General features: G+C 37.0%; 1 protein-coding gene across 2 annotated transcripts in view; it reads right to left on the reverse strand.

Annotated features, from left to right (window-relative positions):
• RSF1 (remodeling and spacing factor 1) overlaps window positions 1–20,666 on the reverse strand; it is a 163,461-nt gene that overhangs the window by 101,449 nt on the left and 41,346 nt on the right. For both annotated transcript variants that reach the window (XM_004781025.3, XM_004781024.3), the window contains exon 2: window positions 16,953–17,044. In XM_004781025.3, coding sequence (XP_004781082.1) covers window positions 16,953–17,044 — 92 coding nt within the window. The remainder of the gene's footprint in view (window positions 1–16,952; window positions 17,045–20,666) is intronic.

The raw sequence follows: 20,666 nt of genomic DNA on the forward strand, positions 1-20,666 counted from the left end.
CCCAAATGAAGTAATAAGCAAATATATGAAAGGAATTAATGAACCACAAAAGCATTAATTCTGAGTGGTAGGAATATGGACATTATAATATTCCTGGTTTTTATCTATGCACTTTACATTTCTTTAAATATTAAAAATAAAAAGAGGTTATGCGAAACATTTCTCCCAACCTAATTTCCTTAGAAATACCACAAGGTCCTCAAAATTGAGGAAATCCCAGAGATATGTCTGATTCTCAAGTAACTATAACTCAGTCCAAGGAGACATCTGAAACACAATTTCAAGCAGTGCAGTATCAATCAACCTTAGCCTTTCTAACCAAGGCCTTCAGTCCACCAAAATGGATCAATGAGATTCTTCAGAATAAATATTTTAAAATCCTGCTGGCTTCAAAGAAAACTTAAAGTATCTATGAAATTACTCTTAGAAGAATCTAAAATAATAGATACTGAAAACTGATATCTGATAAAACTGCATTTTTTAACACATTTGGCACCTTCCATTAATATTAGATGGCAAAACACTGAAAAACGCTTTTACCTTTTGAACCTCAGAACTTACGTCTTAGTGTGGGGGTGAATGGCATGGAAGCAAGGTGGGTACATACAAGAAGATAAATGGACAATTAGAAAACAAACAGTGTATACTATTTCATATAAGTATGTTCATTTCATACTATTTCATATGAGTATTTCACAGAGTATGCATACATACTCTAGCCAGGTACTATATAGCCCACAAAGAAATGACTTACGGAGGATAACTACAAAATACTAGGTTAGTGTAACTAAGGGAACACTGAGTAAGACTCATACATACACAAGGCTTTTTGCAAAGTAAATATTCACTCATTCATCTGTCTACTGACTTAACAAATAGTTACTCAGCAATAGCTAAGTGCAAGGCACTGCTTTAGATATTAAAAATGAAATAGAAAATGACAAAAATTCTTGCCCTCACATAACTTTACTTCTACTGGAGACAGACTTAAAAAGTAAAACTGATGATTTCAGAGCGTGGTAACTATTGGGAAGGAAATAAAGGAGGGTGATATATTAAGAGAGCAGTAGAAGACTCAAGGGCAAGGCCTACGTTAGTCCTACAAAGGACCAAAGAGCCAGAAACAGCATGAGCATTCTGGAAGCCAAAAATAGTTCTGTAAGCCAGAATATAGTATATACTGATGAGATCGATAGAGAGAATAGCAAGAACAGAACCCAGAGGAGAAAGTGGGAGCCATCACATCAACAACTCTGTTACCATGTTAAGAAATGTATTTTCTATTCAGAAGACAGCAAGGACTCCTACATTAAGGACTTAAAGCAAAGGAAAAAGATTTTCACTTTATCACTATAATTATGATAAATGGACTAGACACAGGGAAACTAGCCTGGAGTTTCCTATAATAATCCAAGTAAAAGACAATGGCATCAACTAGGACAGAGACAGCAAGGGTTGCATAGATTGAACTGAAAGGGATTAAGAAGGCTAAATCAGGATGGGATAACTGGGTGATAAGACATTAGAGAGGACATGTGTTTAATGAGCACTGGGTATTATATAAAACTGATGAATCACAGACCTATACCCCTGAAACAAATAACATATTGTATCTTAATTAAAATAATTTAAAAAAGAAGGCTAAATCAATCAGGACTTGGTAATACACTAAATGTGAAGGACAAAAAACAAAAACAGAAACAAAATAAAACAAAACCAGAATGACCATCAGTTTTGTTTAAATGACTGGAAAGACAATGGTACCATTTACCAAGACAAGGAACAATAAAATCCTAGGTTACAAAAAACTACAGTTGACCCCTAAACAATGCAGGCATTAGACATGCCAATCCTGTGCACATTTAAAACTCTGCATATAACTTTCGACTCTCCTAAATTTTAAATACTAATAGCCTGCTACTGACCAGAAGCTTTACCTATAACATGAAATATCAATTAACACACATTTATATGTATTATATACTATATTCTTAGACAGAGATAAGAAAATGTTACAAAAATCATAAGGAAGTAAAGATGCACTTACAGTACTATACTGTATTTATTTTAAAAATTCTGGATGTATGTAAGTGGACAGGTGTACAAACCCCTATTTTTCAAGTGTCAACTACACTACAAATTTTAACACCAAATCTACCCAAGTTCTCGTTCTCTATTACTAACTTGAATATCTTGCTAAGAGTAAGTATTTCTCTTTGGGTCTTAATATCTTCATCTGTTGCCATTTTGACTTCCTGAACTTGGGCTACTGCTAGCCACTGTCTGCAGGCATGTCTGTGTTGATGCCACTACTGCTGAGGGGCCTGCCAGGCCTAACCCAGAAGCTCCTGGAGCTGTGTGCCCCGATCGATTCCAAACTGCCATGGGAGCAGCTTGGGGCCACAGATGTCACCACTGGGCTCACCTCCTGCTTCCTCTGTCTCTTCTTGTCATCAGGCTGGGTCCTGTCACATCTGGAGACCTATAAGAAGCGGCATGAAGGGGGCTGCTGTGATCTGACCACCCCTGGCCTGTACTGATCATGTCTGCTAACTTTCCTGGCCGACCTTCCTGGGATCAGGTCCTTCAATTATAGTGACCTCTTCTGCAACCATGATATCTCAATTTCTCCACGGTGACATTCTGGGACCAAATATATTGTTTTCTTAGGCCTTGCTCGGTAGGGCCCCCCCTTGTAACAAAAAAGTCTATTTAAACCTTGGAAAAAATATACCTTCATCTATTAAATCAAGAGTTCTGAGAGGAAGAAGTGAGGACTTAGTTTGGGAAATGAGTCAAGAATGGTACTTATATTTCTGGTTTGGGTAAGCAGGTGGGGTTGCTGATGCTATTCAACCAAAGGTATCAGTCAGGGTAGTCTAGATTATTCTAATAAAATAACCCTAAATCTCAACCATTCACAACGGTGGTTGGCAAACTATGGCCGACAGACTGAATGGTTGTTTTGTAAATGAAGTTTTATTAAAACAGAGCCATATCCATTCATTTAGGAATTGTCTACAGCAAGGGCACCTGGGTGGCTCAGTTGGTTGGCATCTGCCTTCGGCTCAGGTCATGATCCCATGGTCCTGGGATAGAGCCCTGCATCAGGCTCCCTGCCCAGTGGAAAGCTTGCTTCTCCCTCTCCTACTCCCTCTGCTTGTGTTCCCGCTCTCCCTGTCTCTCTCCCTGTCAAATGAATAAATAAAGTATTAAAAAAAAAAAAAAGGGGGCGCCTGGGTGGCTCAGTGGGTTAAGCCGCTGCCTTCGGCTCAGGTCATGATCTCAGGGTCCTGGGATCGAGTCCCGCATCGGGCTCTCTGCTCGGCAGGGAGCCTGCTTCCTCCTCTCTCTGCCTGCCTCTCTGCCTACTTGTGATCTCTCTCTGTCAAATAAATAAATAAAATCTTTAAAAAAAAAAAAAAGGAATTGTCTGTAGTTGTGATGGAGACTATAAAGAACAAAAGTCTAAAATATCTAGTATCTGACCCTTTAAGAAATTGGGTCATGATCCCTCAGTTACAACAACGAAAGTTTATTTCTGGCCTACACTACATGTTGATGACAGGTTAGCAGTGGCTTTGTAACCTATCATTTTCACCCCCAAATGGGCAACAATAACTTAAAAAAAAAATTCTTCATCCTAGCAAAGGGAATAGACAACACAGAGAATATCCACTGCTCTTAAAAGTTTCTGCTGGGGTGTTGGGGAGAGGAAGCTTCTGCTCAAAGTATGGCATTATCACTTTTCCCTGCATTTCACTGACTAAAAACAAGTCACACGGCCATGCCTGAATTCACTAACAGAGGGATATATACTCTTCCCAAAGGGAGGGAAACCAAATCCTGTTTAGTTGCCCCAAACAAACCTGCTCCCCTGACCCATTTTCCAGAGTTTATGACACTAAGGAAGGGCTGATACTCCCTAAACTACTTTACAAATAGGTATGATCACATGACTGTGCTCTTCCTAATAGAACAATGGAAGTACAGTATGAAACTTCTGCCTCACTTCTTAAAAGAAAATTGTTTGCCCTATACTTGCTTTCCCCTTCCTACAGCTTCAAGCACATTCTACAACAAAGAAAAGCAAAAAACCCTATGGTGGAACAATAAAATGTGAAGACTCTGGATCTCTGAATAACCTCATTGAACACAACTGTTCCATGGGCAGTAAAGTCAGATGGTTTAATAAAGACAAATAAATTTATTGCTTATTTAACCAAATTATATTTTGGAGTCTCTTTCTTATAGCAGTTTAGTCTCTACCTAATGTTGATTCATCAGCATTTTTTCAATGAAAATGTTCAATATGCAGTTGAGTATGCCAGTCTTTGAACTAAGATTCAGGATGAAAATAAAAGTATTTAACATACAGGGTTTTAAAATAATGGTAATAGACAAGAATACCCAATGAGAATATATAAAATGACACTAGAGGAACGTCTAAAACTAAAGTTTTAACCTCTGCAGTATAAAAACTTTCAAGAGCTTACACAAAAAGAAAGACCTGGGAAAGGAGACTAATGGGGTAAAAAGGAAAAATCAGTAAACTACTGTAGGAAAGAAGCTAAAAGAGTGTTACAAGGAAAGATCAGAGAAATAAAAAAAGATGTGGAATAAAAAGTATCACTTTTTAGGGATTCCCTTCTTATTATTGCCCTCCACCCCCACCTTTGGTAATGAGCCAAATCCAGTAACTTTATGCTAACAAACAGCATATGGCAAAGTGATAGTATGTTGATGGCCAAGATCTGGTTACAAAAACATCATGACTTTTGTCTTAGGCTCTCTCTCATCCACCAGCTCTGGTGCAATGCGGTAAGCAGCTGGATGGAAAAGCAATGCCCTATGTAACTGCCAATACTCTGAGGTCCCTGTGGACAAATCATGCCAAGAAACTGAATACTGCCAATAGCCATGTTATTGAGTTTAGAAGGGATTTTCCTCCAGTTCAGCCTTCTGGTGAGACAGCATGCCAGGCTGCCAGCTTGACTGCAGCCTGAGAAACTCTGAGCCAGAGGTATACCGACTGTTAGGTCCCATTCAAATTCCTAACACACAAAAACTGCAAGAGAATAAATGTTTGATGTTCATGTTTGGCTTTGCTTTGTTTAAGATTTTATTTATTTATTTTGCAGAGAAAGCATGAGTGCACACAAGTAGAGGGAGCCGGCAGGCAAAAGGAGAAAGCAGGCTCCCCACTGAGCAAGGAGCCTGATGCGGAACTTGATCCCAGGATCCTGGATCATGATCTGAGCCAAAACCAGACGCTTAACCAACTGAGCCACCCAGGCATCCCACATTTTTTTTTTTAAGATTTTTTATTTATTGATTTGAAAACACAAGCAAGGGGAGTGGAAGGCAAGGGAGAAGCAGGCTCCCTGCTGAGCAGGGAGCCCCATGTGGGTATCAATCCCAGGAGCCTGAGATCATGACCCAATTGACTTATTTCAATTAGCATTATACTTTCTAGCTCCATCCATGTTGCTGCAAATGACAAGATTTCATTCCTTTTTTAGGGCTAAATAATATTCCATGGTGTGTGTGTACACATGTACATGCATGTGTGCACGTGCGCACACACACACCCCACCTTTTTATCCATTTGTCTATCAATGGACACTTGTGCTGCTTCTGTATCTTGGCTATTGTAAATAATGCTGTTATAAACACAGGGGTGCATGTATCCCTTTTAATTATTGTTTTTGTATTCTTTGGGTAAACATTCAGGGGAATGGTTACTGGATCATACAGTAGTTTTGTTTTTAACTTTGTAAGGAAACTACATACTGTTTTTGACAGCGACTGCACCAGTTTGCAATCCTATCAACACTGCAAGAGGGTTCTTTTTTCTTCACATCCTCACCAATGCCTGTTGTTTCTTAGGTTATTGATTTTAGCTATTCTGACAGGCGTGAGGTGATATTTCATTGTAATTTTGGTTTACATATCCCTGATAATAAGTGATGATTAACATCTTTTCATGGGTCTATTGGCCATGTGTATTTCTTCTTTGGAGAAATGTCTGTTCATGTCTATTGCCCATTTTTAATTGAGTTATATATTTTTGCATGTTAAGTTTTCCTGAGTTTCTTAAATATTTTGGATACTAACCCTTTATCAGGTATGTAATTTGCAAATAACATCCCCCATTCCACAGGTTGCGTTCAGGTTTACCCACTGTGTCCTTTGCTCTGTGGAAGCTTTTTATTTTGACATAATCCCAATAGTTTATTTTTGCTTCTGTTTCTCTTGCCTCAGGAGACTTATCTAGAAAAAAAGTTGCTATGGTCCATGTCAAAGAGGTTACTGTGTTATCTTCTACTTTACTATGGTTTCAGGTCTCACATTTAGTTATTTAATCCATTTTAAATTTATTTTTGTGTCTGGTGTAAGAAAGAGATCCAAATCATTCTTCTGCATGTTGCTGACCAGTTTTCCCAAAATTGAAGAGACTGTCCTTTTCCCATTCCTTTCCTACTTTGTCAAAGATTAATTGACCATATAGGTGTGGGTTCATTTCTGGGCATAAGTTTCATTGATCTATGTCTATTTCAGTGCTAGTACCATACTCTTGATCATTACAGCCTTGTAATATAATCTGAAATCAGGAATTGAGATGCTTCCGGCTATGCTTTTCAACATTGCTTTGGTTAGTCAGGATCTTTTGTGGCTTCATACAAATTCCAGAGCTGTTTATTCTATTTTTGTGAAAAATGCTATTGGCACTTTGGTACAGATTATGTTAAAGATATAGATTGCTTTGGGCAGTTTAGACAGGTTAACAATATCTGTTCTTCCAATCCATAAGCATGCATGCCTTCCCATTTCTTTGGGTCATCTTCAATTTCTTTCATCAGTGTTTTATAGTTTTCAGAGTACAGATCTTTTACAACTCTTTGGTTACATTTATTCCTAAGTTTATTATTATTTTTGGTACAACTGTAAATGGGACTGTTTCTTAATTTCTCTTTCTACTGCTTCATTATTAGTATATAGAATCACAAAAGATTTTTCTGTACGTTGATTTTGTATCCTGAAAATGTATGGAATTCGTTTATCAGTTCTAGCAGTTCCTTGGTGTAGGTTTCCAGGTTTTCTAGATACAGTGTCATGTCACCTGCAACTAATGAAAGTCTGACTTCTTCCTTAACCAGGCTGGATGCCTTTTATTTCTTTTTGTTGTCTGATTGCCGTGGCTTGGACTTCGAGTACTATATTGAGTAAAAGTGGTAAGAGTGGAAATCCTTGCCTTGTGGGAATTTAGGGTTTGAGAAGCTCTGTTTTTCCCTATTGAGGATACTGTTAGCTATGGGTTTTTCATATATGGGCTTTATTATGTTGAGGTAGGTTCCCTCTAAAACTCTGTTGAGGGTTCTTATAATAAATGGATATTGTATTTTTCAAATGTTTTTTCTTGAAATGATAATATGGTCTTTATCCTTTCTTCTATGGTTTTTATCCTTTCTCTTATTGAGTATCATGTTGATTGATTTGCAAATACTGAACCACCTTTACAACCCAGGAATAAATCCCACTATTATGGTGAACTGTTTTTTTAATGTATTGTTGGATTTGCTAATATTTTATTGAGGATTTTTGCATCTATCTTCATCAGAGGTATTGGCCTGTAGTTCTCTTTCATAGTAGTATCTTTATCTTGTTTTGGTATCAAGATAATGCTAGCCTTATAGAATAAATCTGGGAGTTTTCCTTCCTTTTCTATTTTTTTGGAATGGTTTGAGAAGAACAGGTATGAACTCTTCCTGAAATGTTGGTAGAATTCACCTATGAAGCCATCTGGTCCTGGACATTTTGCTGGGTGGCTTTTTAACTGATTCCATTTCATTGCTGGTAACTGGTCAGTTCAAATTTTTTCGTCCTGTTTCAGTTTTGGTATTGTCTATGTTTCTAGGAACTTAGCCATTTCTCCTAAGTTGTCCAATTTGTTGGCATATAGTTTTTCATAATGAACTTTTACCATTGTTTGTAAATCTGTGGTATTGAGCATTACTTCTCCTCTCTCCTTTATGATTTTGAGTCCTTTCTCTTTTTTTTTTTTTTTGATAAGTCTGGCTAGAGGTTTATATTGATTTTTTTCTAAGACCAGCTCCTGGTTTCATTAATCTATTTTTTTTTTTTTTTTTTTTTTTTTTAAAGATTTTATTTATTTATTTGACAGGGAGAGATCACAGTAGACAGAGAGGCAGGCAGAGAGAGAGGGAAGCAGGCTTCCTGCTGAGCAGAGAGCCCGATGTGGGACTCGATCCCAGGACCCTGAGATCATGACCTGAGCCGAAGGCAGCGGCTTAACCCACTGAGCCACCCAGGCGCCCCTCATTAATCTATTCTTTTGGTTTTTATTTTAGTTTGTGATTTATTTCTGCTCTAATCTTATTTCCTTCCTTCTACTGGTTTTAGGTTTCATTTGTTGTTCTTTTTTCTAGCTCTCTTAAGTTTAACATTAGGTTGTTTGACTTTTTTCTTGCTTCTTAACATAGACTTATACTGTTATAAACTTTCTGCTTAGAACCACTTTTTCTGCAACCTACAGGTTTTAGACCATTGTGTTTCCATTTTCCTTTGTTTCAGTGTTATTTTTTTATTTCTTCTTTTATTTCCTGGTTGACCCATTCATTGTTTAGTAGCATGTTATTTAACCTCCATGTATTTGTGATCTTTCAGATTTTTTGTCCTGTTGGTTGATTTCTAGTTTCATAACATTGTGGTCAGAGAAGATGCATGCTATGACTTCCATTTTCAATTTGTTGAAACTGGTTTTATGACATTAATATGTGATCTATTCTGAAGAATGTACTGCACATACTTGAAGAGAATGTATATTCTGTTTTAGGATATTATGTTCTGAATGTATCTGTTAAATCCATATGCTTCAGCGTGTCATTCAAAGCCACTGTTTCCTTGTTGATGTTCTGAATGGATGACCTATCAACTGATGTAAGCGGGGCATTAAAGTCTCCTGCTATTGTATTACTACTGATTAGTTCCTGAGGTCTGTTGTTAAATTTTATGTATTTGGGTGCTCCTATGTGGGATGCATAAATATTCATAATTATATCTTCTTATGGGATTATCCATTTATATCGTGTCCTTCTTTATGTCTTGTTACAGTCTTTATTTTAAAGTTTGTTTTGTTTGATATAAATATTGCTACTCAGACTTTCTTCTGAGATTCATTTGCATGACAGGTGTTTCTCCAGTCTCTCACTTTCATCTGTAGGTGTCTTTTGGTATAGAATACGTCTCTTGTAGGCAGCATATAGATGGGTCTTGTTTTTTTAACCTATCCTGTCACCTTATATCTTTTCACTGGACTATGTATTTACTTCATTTACATTAGAAGCAATTACTGGCAGATATGTATTTATTGCCATTTTATTACCTTTTTGTGGTTGTTTCTGAAGATTTTCTCTGATCCTTTCTTGTCTTTCACATTTTGCTGATTTTCTTTAGTGACATATTTGGTTTTCTCTTCATTCCTTGTAGGTTTATTAGTGGTCTGTGACATATGATTACCATTAGGTTTCTCTACAACCTCTTTTGCATATAGCAGCCTACATTAAGTTGATAGTCATTTAAGTTTGAATCCACTTTTTTCTTCTCTCCTCCCTAGATGTTAGGTATATGTTACTAATTTCGTAAGTAGGCTCCATGCCCAGTGTGGTGCCCAAGGTGGGTCTTGAACACATGACCCTGAGATAAAGACCTGAGCTGAGATCAAGTGTCAGATGCTTAAACAACTGAGCCACTCATGTGTATGTATATGTATTATATAATTTTTTGTGAGTATTTTGACCTTTTTTTTTTTTAACAGAAATACTCATTTTCACTGCTTTTGTGTTTCCTACTTTATACTATCGCTTTTGGTCTCTCCTTTACCCCCCTTTTTGTTTTTAAGATTTTATTAATTTTTGAGAGACACAGAGCACACATGTGTGTGGGGAGGGGTAGAGGAAGAAGCAGACTCCCCACTATACAGAGGGCCCAAGGTGGAATTCAATTCCAGGACCTTGGGATCGTGACTTGAACCAAGGGCAGACACTTAACTGACTGAGCTACCCAGGCACCCATGAACTCCTTTACTTTTTGTTTGAGAAACTCTTCATCTCTATTCTGAATAATAGGCTTGCTGGATAGAGTATTCTTGGATGCAGATTTTTCCAATTCAGCAATTCGAATGACTATATCATGCCACTCCCTTCAGACTTGCAAAGATTTTGCTATAAAGTCTCCTGCTAGCCTTATGGGTTTTCCCTTATAAGTTACTGACTTCTTTTGTCTTGCTGCTTTTACGATTTTTGCCTTCATCACTATACTTGGCAAATTTAATTACAATATGTCTCGGTTTGGGTTACTTTTATTGATTCTGATGGAATTCTTTGTGCCTCCTGGATCTGGATGTATGTTTCCTTCCCCAGATTAGGGAAGTTTTCAGCTATCATTTCTTCAAATAAATTTTCTGCCCTCTTTTCTCTCTCTTCATTTTCTGGGACTCCTATAATATGAATGTTCTTATGTTTGATGAGTCACTGAGTTACCTAAGCCTATTCTTGTATTATTAATTCTTTTTTCTCTCCTTTGTTCCGTTTGATTACTTTCCATTACTTTGTCTTCTAGGTCACTAATTTCTTCCTCTTCTTCCATACTGTTATGCCTTCCATTAAGCACTTTTCTGATTTCATTTTTGTTAAAAGGTTTTATTTATTTGACAGAGAGAGAGAGAGATCACAAGAAGGCAGAGAGGCAGCAGAGAGAGAGGGGGAAACAGGCTCCCCACCCAGCAGAGAGCCTGATGTGGGGCTTGATCCCAGAACCCTGAGACCACGACCTGAGCTGAAGGCAGAGGCTCAACCCACTGAGCCACCCAGGTGCCCACTCTGATTTCATCCTTTAAGCCCTTTATCTATGTTATTCCTTATCCCTGTGTTAAGGGTCTCACTCATGTCTTCCACTCTTTTCTCAAGTATAGTGAGCACCTTTGTGATCAATGCTTTAAATTCTCTATTAGGTATGTCACTTACATCTGTTTTGCTTATGTCTCTGGTCATGCCTTGTCCTGTTCTTCCATTTGGGATAAATTTCTCTGTCTCCTCACTTTGTCAGCCTCTCGTCTGTTTCTCTGTGTTAAGAAAGTCAGCTGTGTCCTCTGCTCTTGAAAGTAGTGACTTTATGAAGAGGAGTTCCTGGCTACAGTGCAATGTCCCCTATTCACCAGAAACTGGTACTTCAGGAGAATATCCTATGTGTGTTGCTTACTTATTGATATCATTTTGATAACTAATAAAGCTGTGCATATTTAAATATGTTAATTGGATATTATAGTACTTAATTTTATTAAGCACTTTATCAACTTTTGATTTCTAACAAAAGTAGGACTTGAGATGAGTTCCAACAGTTTATGTGTTAAGTGATCCAAAGAAGGCATCAAAAAGCAGATATACAAATCCAAACAATCACAGAAATTCTTTCATATTGGTGACTAGCCGCATTATCAATCTGGACTATTCTGCTTCTTTCTTTCATGTCTCTTTGTCCTCTCTGTACCAGAGCCACTTTCAGACTTCAACCAGAAAAATTCAACCAATGGACATCGGGAGAAAACAGTTTGGGATGCACTGAGCATTAGGTGCAGCTTAGAGAAGAGCAGACTTGATATTCACTGTTTTCACCAGTTAGGTTCTAAAGTCATTTGTCATGAAAGCAATACATAACTAATAAAGTGGAAAAGGAAGGATGGGTGAAAGATAAAGGGAATAAGGAATTAAGGAAGTTTATTGTTCTTTAATAAAATAGTAGAGATTTTAGTATTCAAAAAGGATAAGGAAAAATATCTATCTGTACTTAGGAGTGTCTGTCTGTGTGTTTATGTGTTGTGCATAAACTTTATTTATATAGCAGCAGAATTCTTAAAAATCAGAAGAAAAGGAAAATCAGAAGAGACAGTAAATATAAATATGAAATTAGCAAACCCCATTAAATACCTAAGTAGAAAAATTATTTTTTAATATTGAAGGACATTTTATACATACACACACACATGTTAATTGAGGCCATAAAAAGTATCAACAAAATTAACTGGATCAAAATCACACAAAGTATGTTCTACATAATGGAATGAAATTAGAAATTTCAGTGGAAACCAGTAACAGGAAAAGGAATTGGCAAAATTTACATATATGTGGAAATCAATATACAACCAAATAACAGGTCAAAGAACTCACAAGAGAAATGGGAAAATAGTTTGAGATGAAAGAAAATTAAATATAACACATGAATTTACAGAATGAATTTAATGCGGGGAGTACAAATCTGAACTTACAGAAGAGACCAAGTAACCAAACAAAAACAAAACTTCCAACAAAGAAAAGCCCAAGCCCAAATGGTTATACTACTAGACTCTAATAAATGTTTAAAGAATTAATTTTTTTAAAGATTTTATTTATTTATTTGACATACAGAGATCACAAGTAGGCAGAGAGGCAGACAGAGAGAGAGGTGGGGAAGCAGGCTCCCCGCTGAGCAGAGACCCTGATGTGGGTCTCAATCCCAGGACCCTGAGATCATGACCTGAGTGGAAGGCAGAGGCTTAACCTACTGAGTCACCCAGGCACCCCTAAAGAATTGATATTAATACTTCATGAACACTTACAAAAAAATAGAGGAAATAATTTGCAACTAATTCTATGAAGCCACAGACATCTCAAGAAAACACATCAGTATACCTTATGAATATAGACACAAAACCCCTCAACAATAATTTAGCAACCAAATCTAGCAACATATAAAAAGGATTATGAACCATGACCAAATGGGACTGATTGCAGGACTGCAATGGTTTCAACACATGAAAATTAAAGTAATACACCATGTTAATAAATGAAAAAAAAAGGTTATATCAATAGATGCAGGAAAAAAATCTGACAAAATCTAACACCTTTCATGATAAAAATATTCAACATACTAGGAAGAGACTTTTCTCAACCTTATAAAGAAGATCTGTGACATATCTAGTATAGTAAATCTTAAAATATTGAAAAACTAGGAACAGAAACATTACATCTGCTCTTATCATTTCTATACAACAGTGTACCAGAGGTTCCAGAGAGAGCAATTATACAAGAAAAAGAAAGGATCTCCAGATTGCAAAAGAGGAATTAAAACAATCTACATTTGCAGATGGCATAATCTTACATGTAGAAGATCTTAAAAATCCACAATAAAACTATTTGAGCTAATAATCAAGCTTAGCAAAGTTGCAAGATACAGGATTAATATACGAAAATTAATTGTATTTCTAACATTAGCAATGAATGATCCAAAATGAAATTAAGAAAACAATAACATTTATAACAATATCAAGACCAAGAAAATACTGAGGAATTAAACAAATTAAGGGTAAAACTGGACTCAGTAAACTACAAAATGTTTTTGAAAGGAATTAAAGACCTAGATATTTTGAATGACATCCTATTTTCATGGATCAGAACATTTATATTAGTTAAGAAGCTAATACTGGGGGCGCCTGGGTGGCTCAGTGGGTTAAGCCTCTGCCTTCCACTCAGGTCATGATCCCAAGGTCCTGGGATCAAGCCCCGCATCGGGCTCTCTGCTCAGCAGGGAGCCTGCCTCCCCCCTCTCTCTGCCTGCCTCTCTGCCTACTTGTGATCTCTGTCAAATAAATAAATAAAATCTTTAAAAATGAGATTTCTTAAAAAAAAGATGAAGAAGAAGAAGAAGTAATACTGTCCCAAGATGTCCTTCAACAGACAAACGGATAAAGAAGATGTGGTCCATATCCACAATGGAATATTACTTGGCCATCGGAAAAGATGAATACCCAAGTTTTGCATCGACTTGCATGGCACTGGAAGAGATTATGCTGAGTGAAATAAGTCAAACAGAGAGTCAATTACCATATGGTTTTACTTATTTGTGGAACATAAGGAACAGCACGGAGGAGAAGGGGAAAATGAAGGGGGAGAAATTGGATTGGGAGATGAACCAAGAGAGACTATGGACTGCAGGAAAAGAAACGGAGAGTTTTAGAAGGGAAGAGGGTGGGGGTAATGATGAGCCTGGTGATAGGTATTAAGAAGGCACACAGACTGGAGCACTGGGTGTTGTAGGCAAACAATGAATCATGGAACACATCAAAAATGAATGATGTACTTAATTTATGGTGACTAACATAACAATAAAAAATAAATTATTTTTTTAAAAGAAGCTAATATTCCCCAAAATTTATCTACAGATTATACCTAACCCTACCTAAATCATAACTAGCTTTTTTGCAGAAATAAACAAGCTGTTACTCAAACTCATTAAGAAAATGCACAGGAATCAGAATAGCCAAAACAATCTTGAAAAAGGACAATTTCAAAATTTATCACAAAGCTGGGGCACCTGGGTGGCTCAGTGGGTTAAAGCCTCTGCCTTCGGCTCAGGTCATGATCCCAGGGTCCTGGGATCGAGTCCCATATCGGGCTCTCTGCTCAGCAGGGAGCCTGCTTCCTCCTCTCTCTCTGCCTGCCTCTCTGCCTACTTGTGATCTCTGTCTGTCAAATAAATAAATAAAATATTAAAAAAAATTTTATCACAAAGCTATAGTAATCAAAACAGTATGGTACTGGCATAAATGATGACATATAATATGACACTAGAGGGGGTGGCTCAGTCAGTTAATCGCCAGCTTCAGCTCAGGTCATGATCCCAGGGTCCTGGAATCAAATCCCACTTCGGGAGCCTACTTCTCCCTCTCCCTCTGCCATTCCCCCCATTTTTGCTCTCTGGTTCTATCTCTCTGTCAAATAAATAAATAACATCTTAAAAAAAAAAGACAATAGAATAAAGGCTTCAGAAATAAACCCTTAATATTTATGGTCAACTAACTTTCTACAAGGACATCAAGGCAATCAAATATGGGAAAGAATGGTCTTTTTAACAAATGGTAATGCAACCACTGGGTATCCACATGCAAAAGGATGAAGGTGAACCTCTATCTTGTAAAATATACAAAAACTGACTTAAAAGAGAACATAGATCTAAACATAAAAAAAGCTAAACGTACAGAAATGCTATTATAGATTATAGGATTATATCCTCATGATCTTGGGTTGGCCAATGGTTTCTTAGTTATGACACCAAAGCACTAGCCACAAAAGAAAAAAATATATTGGATTTCACCAAAATTAAAACTTTTGTTCATGAAGAACATTACGTAGAAAGTAAAAAGACAACACACAAAGTGGGAGAAAATGTACGTAAAATCATATACCTGGTAAGAGTCTAGTATGCACAATATATAAAAAGCTCTTAAACCTCAAGAACAAAAAGACAGCCAATTAAACAATGGAGAATAGGAGTAGGCATTTTTTCACATTTTCCCAAACATATACAACAGCCAACAAGCATATGAAAAGAATGCTCAACATCATTTAGTCATAAGGAATACGCAACTCAAAACCACAATGAGAACACTTTATACCCACTAGGATGGTTAAAGTCAATCAATCATTAAATGTTGGTGGCATAAAGGATGTGGGAAAGTTGGAAATTTTAAAAAATTCCTAGTGGTCATGTAAAATGGTGCAGCTCTGGAATATAATCTGGCAGTTCCTCAAACAGTTAAACACATAATGACCATATGACCCAGCAATTCCACTTTAGATACAAAAAATAAACCATATATCTGCCCAAAAGCTATATGAAAGTATTCATGGCAGTACTTTTCCTAAGCCAAAAGATGGAAACAATCCAAGTATCATAAACTGGTAAATTGATAAATAAAAAGTGGCATATGCATCTGATGGAACAGTATTCAGGCATAAAAAGGAAGAAAGTACTGAGGCACCTGGGTGGCTCAGTCAGTTAAGCATTCAACTCTTGACCTCAGCTCAGGTCTTAATCTCAGTTGTGAGTTCAAGCCCGACATTGGGCTCCACGCTGGGTGCAGAGCCTACTTTAAAAAAAAAGGTGGGGGGGGGCAAAGTACTGATTCTTTCTAAATTTCTGACCCAGAGAAACAGTCCACTAATTAAAATACTTATTGTTTCATGTCATTTAATTTGGAATAGTGTATAACACAGCAAAGATAACTGGAAAAGCACATGTGATTTTTATAGTAAAAACAAGTAACTCTTGTTCCCTGATGGTTCCTCTTTTCATAGTGCTCTAAAGTCATATACACAACTCCCCCCAAAAGAAAGCAGATATGAAAATACATGGATACAGAAACACATGTATTTTTTTTTTTTAAACATAAGAAAAGTATAATGTTTTCAAAATACCAAAAAATATCACCTCCCATTCTGGTAGGTTATAGAATTCAAAATACTCTCAAAAGATATCATGGAGGTAGGGACATTCATCAGCTTAGGCTTCCATTTGGATGCAATTTCAGACAATTTTTCCTGAATGGTCTTGCCCTTAATAGGGTTTACCATAAAGCAACACTTTTCTGATTTCCCAGGTTGTTCTGAGGATAGGTTTGGCTTTATTGGTAACTTTGAAGTCTCCTATGTTTGACTTGAAGGTGTTATAACATTTTACTTTTTAAGTAATAGACAAATTCTGGCTTTGTCTATGTATACTATATGATCTCAAGGAAAAATGACAACTTTCTTTGCCTTATCTATGTCTCACTTGATTTTATCAGGAAGATTTTAAGGATTAAATGAGAGAAGACATGAAAAGTCCTGGTCAGTGTTAGGCACAAGAGAGACAGAACACCTCTAAAAGCTAACCTTAAGACTCAAGACTATGGCTTAGTAGTTGCAAAAAAGAATCACATACTAAGAGCAATTATATGTATTTCTAAGTCATATTTTCAATTTTTAGCAGACCATTTTAAAAATTAAGCATACTACGAAACGCATTAATTTACGCTAAAGTAATATTTCAGTAACAGAAGGTTAATTTTTAATATTTACCTTGATCAAATATTTTTCCCATCTGTCTGCTGTAACAGATTTGCCAATCTTCCTCATTAACTTCAAATGGAGTTCCACCAATTCTTTTGGTACTTAAAAAAAGAAAAAAATACTATTAGCCAGCAGAAGAAAATGTTTATAAACATTTAAAATGATTTAAAAAAAGAACTTTCCGGGGCACCTGGGTGGCTCAGTCGGTTAAAGTGTCCTTCAGCTCGGTCATGATCCCAGGGTCCTGGGATCGAGTACCTGCTTCTCCCTCTCCCTGCTGCTCCCTTTGCTTGTACTCTCCCTCTCTGCCAAATAAATAAATAAAATCTTAAAAAAAAAAAAAAAAAAAAAAAAAACGAACTTTCCCAGCCCTGAATACTTTTTCAAAACAGATGATGTTGATTTTAGCTATCTTTTAGACCCTGAATCAGGAAAGACTAGACCAGGGCAAGAAATAACTGAAAACCATTCTTTTAAAAATGAGAAGGGATACTCATTCACATTTTCTTTTTTAAAGTCTTATCAAGTAAGAATGAACCTAGGTTTGCATAGTTGGTTAAATGTCTGCCTTCCAACTCAGGTCACGATCCTGGAGTCCTGGGATCGAGCTCCACATCAGGCTCTCTGCTTAGTGGAAAGCCTGTTCTCCCTCTCCCTCTGATCTTCCACCTTGTTCGTGTTCTCACTCATTCTCTCTCAAATTAATAAATAAAAAATCCTTTAAAAAATGAACTTGCATGTAAACTGTGAATTTCTGAGTGATAATGATATGTCAATGTAGGTTCATCAACTGTAACAAATGCGCTTCTGTGGTGCCAGGGTGTGGATAGTGGGGAGATTCTATGTGTTGCAAAAGACAGTATATGTGAACTCTCTGTACTTTGTGCTCTTTATCTCTGTGAATCTAAAACTGCTCTAAAAAATAAAGCCCATCGGGGCGCCTGGGTGGCTTAGTGGGTTAAAGCCTCTGCCTTTGGCTCAGATCATGATCTCAGGGTCCTGAGATCAAGCCCCACATTGGGCTCTCTGCTGAGCAGGGAACCTACTTCCCCCCTCTCTCTGCCTGCTGCTCTACCTGCTTGTGATCTCTCCCTCTCTGTCAAATAAATAAACAAAATCTTTTAAAAAATAAATTAATTAAATAAAGCCCATTAAAAAAAATCAAGTAAAAGCCCTTAACCATACAACTAAAATTTCTACTAGTGTTTATATCTCATAACACATATTTGGATAATTTACATATTGCACACCAAGCTATAGATCCATAGAATTAGAAAAGAAACAATATAAATTCCAAATTGATGCATATCTAAGAAATAGTCTAATGGTTTTCAAGCAACTTCACAAAACTACTCTTTTAATCTATACCTTAAGTTCTAAAGTCCTTTATAGCATCCCTATGGATCTTCACCTGACAACCTTAATGGACAGAAAACTGACTTATCTTCTGAAGTTCTAGTTATTAGAAAGTTAGCCTTACATGTGGTCAAAATCTGCCTTCATACACCTTCCTTCCCTGGTTCTTACACTTATTTCTCTACCTTCAAAGACAATACATTCAAGTCCTCTTCTGATGGAACCTTTGAATATTTGAAGATTGTTTTATCCTCCCTCAGGTTTTCTCTTCTACCTGTAAACAACCAGAGTTCCACATATCCCTTGGGCATGATCTGATTACATTAATTATGAGTTAGACTCAAGGGAAATAAAAGACACACATATATGCCTATCAAATTTAGCATTTCCCAAATACCAATTAACCACTAGTAACCTAAGAAAAATTGGAGGTGTACTCTCTAAAAAGGTTCTATAATCACGTACGTTAGAAAAATATTAGATCCCAAAAGAAGTTGTTTTGTTGTTGTTGTTGTTGTTTTACTGCAGGACAACTTGACATCTTTATTGACTGATCTTATGTGCATCATGAATATCCAAGAGAAGGATATAATGTCTACATTCTCTAATACATTTTATCAAGGAATTTTTTTGTGTGTGAAATATACACTATCTTATCTTTGGACACAGGTTGGCAAACGATGGACTAATTTTCAGTCACTCTTCCAGACTCTTCATTCTCCACTAAAGCCAATTTTAACTCAAAATAAGCTTGAAGTATAAAAACATTCACCCATTCAACAGCTTTCTGTGGGAGCACTACTAATAAACAAGAAAAAGTCTCTACCCTTAATGAGCCTATTTAAATGAGTTTTCTAAGGATGTGAGACAGTGGGTTGGAGGCGAGGATCGGGGAGGAACACAGAGGAGTGATTATGGACAAGTAGATAGACTATTATACTAAGCCCAAACCTACATTTGGGATTGAGGGGGGAAGAGAGAAAAGAGGAGGAAAGGACATTACTTACAGAAATAACAGCAAATGAAAGACTGAAAAATAAAATGATCATAGAAGCGGAGGCATGGGCATAAAAAAAGGGCATGATCATGAAGAACCTTAGATGTCCAGGCTAAGAAGTTTACATTTTTTATTTTTAAAAGTTTTATTTATTTACTTGACAGACAGAGATCTCAAGTAGGTGGACAGGCAGGCAGAGAAAAGAGGAAGCAGACTCCCCGCTGAGCAGAGAGCCTGACAAGGAGCTGGATCCCAGGACAACATGGGGCTGGATCCCAGGACCCTGGGACCATGACCTGAGCCGAAGGCAGAGGCCTTAACCCACTGAGCCACCCAGGTGGCCCAGAAGTTTACATTTTATTTAAAAGTTTAGGCAAGGGGCATCTGGGTGGCTCAGTGGGTTAAGGCCTCTGCCTTCAGCTCAGGTCATGATCCCAAGGTCCTGGGATCAAGCCCCACACTAGGCTCTCTGCTCAGCGGGGAGCCTGCTTCCCCCTCTCTCTGCCTGCTCCTCTGCCTACTTGTGATCTGTCAAATAAATAAATAAAATCATTAAAAAAAAAAAAAGAAAGAAAGAAAGAAAGAAGCCACTCAACTTAAAAAAAAAAAGTTTAGGCAAGGGGCGCTCTCTGCTCAGCAGAGAGCCTGCTTCCCTTCCTCTCTCTCTACCTGCCTCTCTGCCTACTTGTGATCTCAGTCTGTCAAATAAATAAATAAAATCTTAAAAAAAAAAAAAGTTTAGGCAAGGAAAAAAAATAAATTAAAAAAAAAAGTTTAGGCAAGAGAGTGCGCTCAGCATTTTAAAATTTAGAAAAGCAACTTCTTTTATTTGCTTGCTTGTTTTAGGAGGCAGGATGCAAGGCAGAGATTAAATGTAAATTCTGGAAAATATCAACCCAGAAAGATGGGAATAACCGATATTAGGTAGGGGAAGTAGAGAAAGAAGTGGGCAGATCTGAGAAATGTTTAGGAAACAAATAATACAATTTGTAATTGACTGGTTGTGCAAAGCTATAGAGAAAATCAAGAAAACCTTAGGCACTGGCTACACAAATGAGTAGATGCCAACAACAACACAGTAGGGGGGAAAAAAAAAAAAGACCAGGGCTCAGTTGTCCACTCAACCACTTAATACAAGGTGCCCAGGACTCTTCTGGTGAAATTCTTTAAACACTGAATGTCAAACTCCTCATCTGTAAAGGGCTATATTAGCTATCTTACAGTTTAAAAGTATAAAAACAAGCACAATAAGTCAATTGGAGAAAGACAACTATCATATGATCTCCCTGATATGAGGAAGTAGAGATGTAACGTGGGAGGTTTGGGGGCTAAGAAAAGAATAAATGAAACAAGATGGGATTGGGAGGGAG

This window comes from Mustela putorius, unplaced genomic scaffold (assembly GCF_011764305.1).
Source record: "Mustela putorius furo isolate JIRA1106 unplaced genomic scaffold, ASM1176430v1.1 tig00003987_pilon_pilon_pilon, whole genome shotgun sequence".
In the NCBI taxonomy this organism is placed as follows: Eukaryota; Metazoa; Chordata; class Mammalia; order Carnivora; family Mustelidae; genus Mustela; species Mustela putorius.